Raw genomic sequence first — 8718 nt, forward strand, 5'->3', positions numbered from 1 at the left:
CCACTTACAGACTCTGTTTTTCAAGGACCTAAATACTTTTCGCCTTAATCAAAATGCTTGAGTGTAATTTAGCATGAAATATGCTGCAGTTGCACTTTTGATGATTGTTTCTCTGAAACAATCAACTAGTAAAACCTGTTTCCTGACACTGTTTGCTATGGTTTGTCCTAAGTTTTATGGGCTTGCCTTGTCAACCCAAAATTTTAAAAAGAACCAGTGAATTTCTTACCTGATCCTCTTTTGTCAAATCTCTTTATGAAATTACATCATGAGGGGTCTCTTTGCTAAGAGTAGGAATATAGGTTGTGAATTTTGCTGCAAGTAGTTTGCCAAATGCTTCCCATTCACCACATAGATATTACTTTGCAGTTTGTGCTGATAAGAAGGTTAAATATATTTTATGTCTAATATTTCTAGATCCAGCATTGGTTTTGGTTTCTGTGCTAGACCAGATTCTATTCCTTTCTAGAAACATTTGGCAAGTAATACAAACTTACATCACTAATTTATAATTATGATAATGAATAATGCATGAATTATTCCAAAAGTACTTCCAACTCTAGTATGATTAGTATTTGTATTCTTGTGTCATCCACAAATAGTGTATATTTTCAAAAAACTAAACAATTCATAGTGACTATGACCAGAAGGTAAAATATATTTGTGTGTAAAAATCATAAGAAAAGAATTATAGTTTACTAACAAGCAATTGATCACATGTATAGCAAAGGTATAAGGGCTTTTTGGCTATATGGTGTTTGATACAGCATCGTATGGGCATGGAATCTGTGTTAGTGATTCCTGCAAGACGACAAATCATTCTTCTTGGTAATAACAGTTACCTGGAAGATGGTGGTGGAGTGGGAAATTGGTGTCTCACAAATTCTCCAGCAACTTGAGTCGGTTTGCTAGTCTCACATGCCTTATGCATGATTCTTTCTCATTTTCAATTATACTGAAGATATTAAATTTTTATCATACTAAACCTTGTAATTAGTTGAATAGCTTTATTATTGCTGTTTGTTTGTTTTTTCTTTTCTTCTTTTTTTAATTATAAATAGCAGCTTGGAGTATTTGTCCATAGTGCCTAGGGATCCCCGAGAAGCTTTTGAATCAAGAATCAGTTTTTCGCTGTCTGCCTGGGGAAGCTCGCATACATTCTTACAGAAAGATAAATTTTCCTGATTTTCGTCTGGCTGTGCTGCATGATTAAATAGCTGTTGACACTTGGGTTCTTTTGGGGATTGTCATTAAATCCTTCCAAAATGCTTCACAGTTAGTAATTTATAAGGTGGTGAAGTAACCTACTTGGATGTGAGGTCTCAGGCTATCATCCCCTAGTGGAAATGTCTTCATGGCTACTTTGTGTTGCTGCATACGTGGCTCCCTTTTTTTTTTCTTGATTCATACTTATTGGTCTTTTAGATTGCTCTTTAAGTCTTGCATTCTGATTCCTTTCACCTATATTTTGTTTTAAAATTAGTTTGAAAATAATTCCATAAAAGAGAATTGCTAAGCTAGTTTAATGTGAAGTCATATACAATTAGACATACATACGCAAATATATTAATAGTTTTAATTAAAACTTGTCTTCATTGTGGCTGCATTCCCCGTAATGAACGCAGTTTTTGTAGTGCAAGCTCTTGAATGTAATATTTTAGCACATTCATCCTTACAGTATCTAAAACCTGTTTGAGAAATCCCTGGTAGGAACAGCTTGTTTAATGCCCTACTCTGCTTGTAATACAGCTTGTCTGCATTGTGGATTGACAATTACCTTGGTTTTGAGGTTACGGAGTCTTCACGGAGTTTGACAGACCAGTTTTAATGATTTGGTTTGGAAGTTGATAGAATCAGTGTATTTCATGTAGGCAAAGAGAGAAAATGATAGTGGTTTGATGGCATTCCTACAAATTTGCCCCTAACATTCATGCATTAGCTTTAAATGTATGTTTTATGCTGTTACAGTTTTCTCCCTATAATTTGAAATTGAATGAGAAAAACAGAGACTTGACTGTAGAAGTGTCACGTCTAATCATGTATGGTACTGTGACTGATTGCCATGTTCATGTAGGAACTGTGGTTTTCACCTGGTATCTGGAAGATCATATACAGTAGAATGGCAGCTATTGAGGCCCGGTTTGAAGGTTGGAAGTACATAGGCAGTTACAGTACAGAGTAATCATGGTTTCGTTATACTATTTTGTGTGTATGAACTTAGGCAGTAAGTATCTTTAGCATAAGATAGTGTGTTTTATTTATCTTTTGTAAAATTGGAGACTTCAGGAAAAATACAGTTTCTCGTATTTGCAATTATTCTCTATTTGAAGCTTGGAGTTTGGGGTTTTTTTTCCCATAAATTAGATTTTATTTCTGGGCTCTGTTGGTGCTGTTTTACAATTAAATTGATCTTTATTACTTTTCTAAAAAGATTTTTTTTTATAAGAATACAGAACAAGAGTCTCAATTATAAGCAAGGCTGGTGTTTGCAAAGCACCAGACATTCCCTTCTTCTGTACAGTGGCTCTTTATGTTCCTCTTTTATTATGGCTGAAATTTTGAACTGTGAAGCAGTGCCAGCTGGAGGGGCACAAGCGATTTCTCATAGTAACAGATGTCTTGGAGATGAAATTACTGAAGGGCCAGATGGCCCCAATCCCTTTTCCCGTTGTTTAGCCATCGTTCATTATTAGTAAATATGCCATGCTCTATGTCAGTCAGGCAGGAAAGTGCCAATCAGATTGAAATAATTTCCATCCCTGATCTCTTTAGGTGATCTCTCCAGACAGTTTCCTGCTGCCCCTCCTCAATAAGCAGCTGATGAGTCTGCCTGAGACACATCTTTGCCTCTTCCATAACTTACCACAGTCAGAATGTAGAAAAAAAGCAAGAAAACTGGAAGAAACCAATGTTGAAATGTCAACATTCTCCTGGGTTTTGTTATAGGGGCTTTTATGTGGTGCGTGAAACAAGATCTGTTTATGTACCAAATTCTGTTCTGCCCCTCTGGCAGGCTCCTTTGGTTAAACCAAATAACTTTTTCCATCTTGCACTTGTTCTACATGTCTAGCTGGAGAGAGTCAAGCCTGCTAAGCAATTGTCAGTGACAATGTTTCAGAAATTATTGTCTAGAGGAGATTCATAGCTTGGATTCATAATTCTGTTTGAAAAGAGGGAGATAAATGATGGAGTAATAGACTTAAGAAGCAAACTAGGGTGAGAATTTTTTGAGATAATGGAAATACCATGTCTGAATGCAGAAATTACTAGGTAGATTTGTGAGTTCAAGGACATAAAGGAACAGAAAATCAGTGAGACAGCAGTGAGAACAGTGCCAGGCCCTAAATAGTGAAGTCCATAAAAAGTAAAAGCAAAATATTACAGGTAGGACATGGGAATGAGAAGTAAATGGTATGTGTCTGTAAACTGATTAATACTTTTTTTTTTTCCTTATTAGTGATGCTATTGCTGAGATTAGAGCCGTCTGTATTGAAGAAATTGGTGTCTGGATGAAAATGTACAGTGATGCCTTCCTGAATGATAGTTATTTAAAATATGTTGGTTGGACACTACACGACAGGGTAAGTGTTGTATATTACTGTACATAGCAGGGGGTACTGTAGATAGCTGGTGTTACACTACCCAAGACATCTTTAGTGTATCATCTTTGATTTGTAAAGAGTGTGTTCTGTTATTTATCTTTCAACCAGCTTATTTCAAGGTATTCACTTAAATTACGATACAGAATTCCCAAACTGTGTGCTTGGTTCATGGGCTTTTTGTGTTTTCAGTCTGCATTAGAATATCTTAATAGAAATATTTCCAGGATGCTTTTCTTCTGATTACAAGAGAAAGAGAAGTCTCCTCAGATCACCCCTGAGAACCATTGTGTCTGAAGCAGAATGGAAAGGAGTTTCCAAATGTCTTTCATTTACATTGCCTGATAGATAGAGGAAGGAGAACATCTCTGGGTCCCCAACAGACATCACTGGCTCCACAAACAGTGGAGTTCTTGTCAATTCATTTGCCCTTGAAGAATTTGTTCAAGGTTCTCTAGCTTTTTCTTCAAAAAATTATTGAAACACCAGGTGGAAGCAAAAAGATTTATATCCAGAGGTTCTTTCCTATCTTACCACAGTTTTTCATACTGATGGTAATACAACATGCCTCTGCTGGGTGGCAACAGGCCTAAGCACTACTCAGTTCCTGCAGCAAGAGTAGCCCCGTTCCTAACGCCAATAGAACAGGACTTTGCACTTCTGACTGCATGGGGTTTTGTACACCAGGCAGCAACTGGGACTAGCTGTGCTACCACTCTCAACAAAACTACTGGAAACGCTTATTTTACTCTTAAATTCTTTTGCTAACATTATCTAAGGATATGTAAAAGTTTGCAAGTTCATTCTGATTACTTGTGTAACTGGTAGTTAACAGCTTATTCTTTAAAAAGATAATTTCTTCAATAACTTCGGACAGCATGTTAACATTGAGGATATGACTCAGTCACTCCTTTGCTGAAGTCTGAACAAGATCGGTTAGAAAGATGTTAGCTTTCGCTAAGGAAGGAAGTTAGCTGCCACTGGTTCTTTTGCTTTAGCTATAGCTGATGAGGATCTGCATCTTACCTTGATTTGGACCAGAAAGAGTATCCTGTATGCTTTAGAGACTAGATCTGCGATGTCTTTCCTCTCTAAACCTGTAGTTCTGAAACTTTTACTTTACATACTTTCCCCAGACTTTGACGTTACATCTCATTGTTACAAAACTTGATTAGGAAGAAGATCCTGCTTACTGGTACACTCAACCATGACCACTGTTTACTCTAGGGACACTACACTTCCTATCATTAAAGCTTGGACATGGAAACATGGCCATCACAGTGCTTTGAGGGGCAGAGCCGCTGCTCCATCTGTGTACCTCATTTTTAACATTGGTGTGCCTCACTAACAGGCATGCTTCAGGAGGTGGACAGTATTGCTTCAAGTTACCAAATCAGTGGGGAGGTCAACTCAGGCTGGAGGATTAGGATTTTAGGTGTGTTGGAGGGCTTTATTTTACTAGGGCTTTTAATTAAAAATAAATTACCCCTTGAATAATTGCAGTGGATTTTTTGAAGCATGTTCTAGTCCTAGCAGAACATGTCCACAAAGTAGTACCTCTGATGGGAGAGCAGAGTCTAGTAGTAGCATTGCACTTCATAGCTCTCTTCTAGTAGCCCACTTCGAGTATCTGTGAAGTCCAGCCATTTCTCACATAACTCCCTTTAACCATCTGTGAAATCCAGCCATTCCTCATGGCACTGTCTGTGACTGGTGTCAGCTTCTCACACTGTTATCTGTCACATCCAGCAATTTCTCAGATCATGTCCAATAGTTTATCACATGGCCCTCAGGCCAGGGTCTAGTCATCTGCCTATTTTTACCGCAGCTTTTTTAAAAATTAGTATGTTCTTTCATATCGGACAAATTTTAAACAACAGTGTTACGATAAAAAAAAATGGTTTTCCATCTAGGACCAGACACAGAAAAATTCTATCAGGCTACTCTCCCGCCTCTGCTTGCTTTGTAATATTTTTTGTTGCAGGCTTCAGAAGTGCCTTGGTGTTCTCAGTCTTTAAATCACTAGCTAATCTCTTTAATATTCTGATATACATGATGTGTGATATTTTTTATTGATGTAGTGTATGTTTAATTTATAGAGTGAGACAGGTTGTAAGTAGAACAGGGGAAGAGTCAGAGGCAGGTGAGCCATGTGTTGAAGGATGAAAAGGGTGAGAATGGAGAGAAAGACATTTGGGGAGGCACAGAAAGAAGGAAGGAAGTGCAATGGAAAGAATATATTGAAAAAAGAGGGAATAAGAAGCAATTAAAAATGCAAACCCTCCAAAAGTACAAGATCCCTTAACAGGATGGTTTTCATTGGCACTACCTGAAAAACTTCCTGGCTGATACCCAAGCTTCTTGATTTTGCTTTGCTTTGATCAGGAGATAATTTTTCTAGGATCAGTACTTAAAATATCAAAAAAATGAAGGCTGAGGCAATAATCATGAGGTATTTCCATTTCATACGAACAGAAGTCACCCCAAAATTATTAACTTCCCTGGAAGCTTGTTACTACAAAAAAGAGAGGAGGCAACAGTGCAAGAGATTAATGAGTAGTTTCTTATTCTACTTCGGAAGACATACAAATTAAATGACAGGGAAGACACAGTTCTTACACTTCTTTGTAGTAGTTCCAGTGTGGTCTTTCAGAGGTAGGATACAGAAATTTAGTTCTCTGATTTGGGAAATCTGTATATTTGGTATGTTAATCCTGTCTCTTTCCCAGATTTCAGATGAATGTCTATAGGGCTTTTTGGTTTTTATAGATTACTTTCTCATTTGAATATAGATTTCTAGTTCTGCCTTTCTCTCCTTTTTAAGCCTCGTTTTCATTCCTGTGCATCTGGAAGCATAAATGAAAAATATATAAAACTATAATATAATTGCATTAAAAAACCTCTTTAAAAAAAAAAAGTCTTACATCAGACTATCCAGTCTTAATTTTCACCTGCCTCATTGATGCATGGAACTGTTTTGAGACCATAATTGTGTCTCTAGATACCTAGACAGTAATGGCTCTTAAACCACTTCCTAAGACATAAGAAAATATCTTTTCCTTCTTTGCATGCCTCTGCTTTCTGTGAAAGGAATGAAGGCAGGGTCCTCTGGAATAGATGGTGTTTGAATACTTCATCGCGATGGCATCCTAATTTAAAAGGATGAAAAAATAGAACTTGATTTTATTAAGATTATATAGAAACTGAGATTGTAGTTTTTCCAAACTTCTGAATGTTTAACTTTATATAATCTCCTTGGTACGTAATTTCCTTGGTTTTAGGAGAGCTTGAGAAAATAAAAAAATGCATCAGATGATACGCGGTATCTTCATAAATGGTACTGAATGGGCCTGTGCAGGCAGAGCACAACTGCTTGCTCCTGCCAGGAATACTCCTGCCATAGGTACTAATGTGCTGCAGGACATTTTCATCTGTTTCTTTCTGGCAGTGTAACTATTTCTGTCATTTGGCAGCAGATTACCTCAAAATATACCACCCTAGAGTATCAAAATGCAACACAGTATATCACGGTCATCCCATAAACTGTGGGATTGAAGATACCCAGTAATTTAGGTAATTTTTCTACACAAGAGAAAAAAACCCAAACAGTGCTGTCTGCAGAAATATGGTAGAGCAAATTAATTATCCATTATTAAAACCTGATAAATTTAAAAAAGAGCAGAATGCCCTTAGCCACCAAACAAGAGTCAGAAGCATCCAAAAGAAGAAACTTGAAGTGTGAAAAGAGAGAAATGGCTTTGCTGGATCTCTTGACTACCCACCTACTTAAAAAATACTTAAAACTGTGTTTCTGGAGGCTCAAAAAGTCATCAACTCTGTGTGATCTTAGCCTTCGTCTGGCATGTGAGCTGACACATAGCAGTGCATGTTTAATTACCATTTCTGGAGCTGTGGTATCCCTGACTGTTAAGAGAAGTCTGATTCTCGCTGGGAGATGGCAAACTAATACTCAGAAGTATCACTATATGGAACATTATTAAGAATCTAAGCTGGCTCGATGCCAGGCTATAGATTACTGTGAGACTTACACAAGGGTTAACAGATTGTTGGTTCAAGTCCTGTGATTAGCATATAAAAAATATGAAAATGGTGTGCTTCCATCAGGATGGATTCTTTTTCACAGGTCTGCCATATTAAAGAGAGTTTTGAGTAGAGCATGACTCTCCCAGACAAATGTAGAATACCCCACACTGCTGGCATGAAAGGTGTATGTATTTCTTTTTGCTTCACTAGCGGTAACAATTTTTTGCTCAAAAGCTCAGAAGTTGAATGGAGAATTATCTCAACAAAAATAGGGAAAATATGAGAAATGTTTGTCATTTAACAGTGTTGATAAACATTTAATGGTTTTGGTTTCGGTTTTAAATTCAAATTGTAAGTGAAAGAAAGGCATTTACTGCAAAGCATTTCTCATTCATGAAAAATAATTTTATATAACAAAAAAATACAAATATATAAATAATTATCTAAAAATGCTTTGAGAGAAGGGGATTTACAGGAATAATTAGACTGGAGAAAGAGGCATGCATAGAACTGATGATAGTGTGGATGAATTCAGGATTTTGCAATTATCAAGTGTCACAATTACAAATTGGACAAAACCCCAAGATGAAACTAAGGAGGACAGAAGGTCTTAGTTGTTAGAGTGCTGATAATGCAAATATTTTGTTATTTACTTAGAAAATGGCAAGGCTTTCCTTTCAGATATGTTCTTCCTAAAGCATAGATGTGACTACACAAAAATAGCTGGAAAGTGATGCTCGTTTTCTTTAACAGAATTAAAGGTATTGCAGGGTTGTAAGTATTTTCTGCCTTAGGTTGACTCATACTCACTATGAACTTCAGCTCAGAATTGTGGAAAATCTGGCTAAAATGTAGTCTGGGAAATATTTTTGCTTATTCCTTTCTCGCTTAAGGCAGAGTTCACTGTATATATCTGCAGTGTTTCTCACAGTCATATTTTCTAAAAAAAACTCTAGTGTTGGTTTTTCCACAGCTTTCTGTAGCAGTTTGAGTGCTTAACTATGTTTGCCACTAAAAAGCTCTTCCTTGCATAAGCTAAACAGTCTGTGTTGTAATTTTAATTTATTGTTTCTTT

The 8718-nt window shown here is 36.7% G+C and overlaps 1 protein-coding gene across 1 annotated transcript in view; it reads left to right on the top strand.

Moving 5' to 3' along the window:
• The first annotated feature begins 639 nt into the window (after positions 1-639).
• Positions 640-8718, top strand: part of STAG1 (stromal antigen 1) — a 74827-nt gene continuing 66748 nt past the window's right edge. Inside the window, exons 1-2 of the mRNA XM_009644462.2 lie at positions 640-650; positions 3458-3581. Coding sequence (XP_009642757.1) covers positions 640-650; positions 3458-3581 — 135 coding nt within the window. The remainder of the gene's footprint in view (positions 651-3457; positions 3582-8718) is intronic.

This window comes from Egretta garzetta, unplaced genomic scaffold, assembly GCF_000687185.1.
Source record: "Egretta garzetta isolate BGI_Z169 unplaced genomic scaffold, ASM68718v1 scaffold448, whole genome shotgun sequence".
NCBI classification, from domain to species: domain Eukaryota; kingdom Metazoa; phylum Chordata; class Aves; order Pelecaniformes; family Ardeidae; genus Egretta; species Egretta garzetta.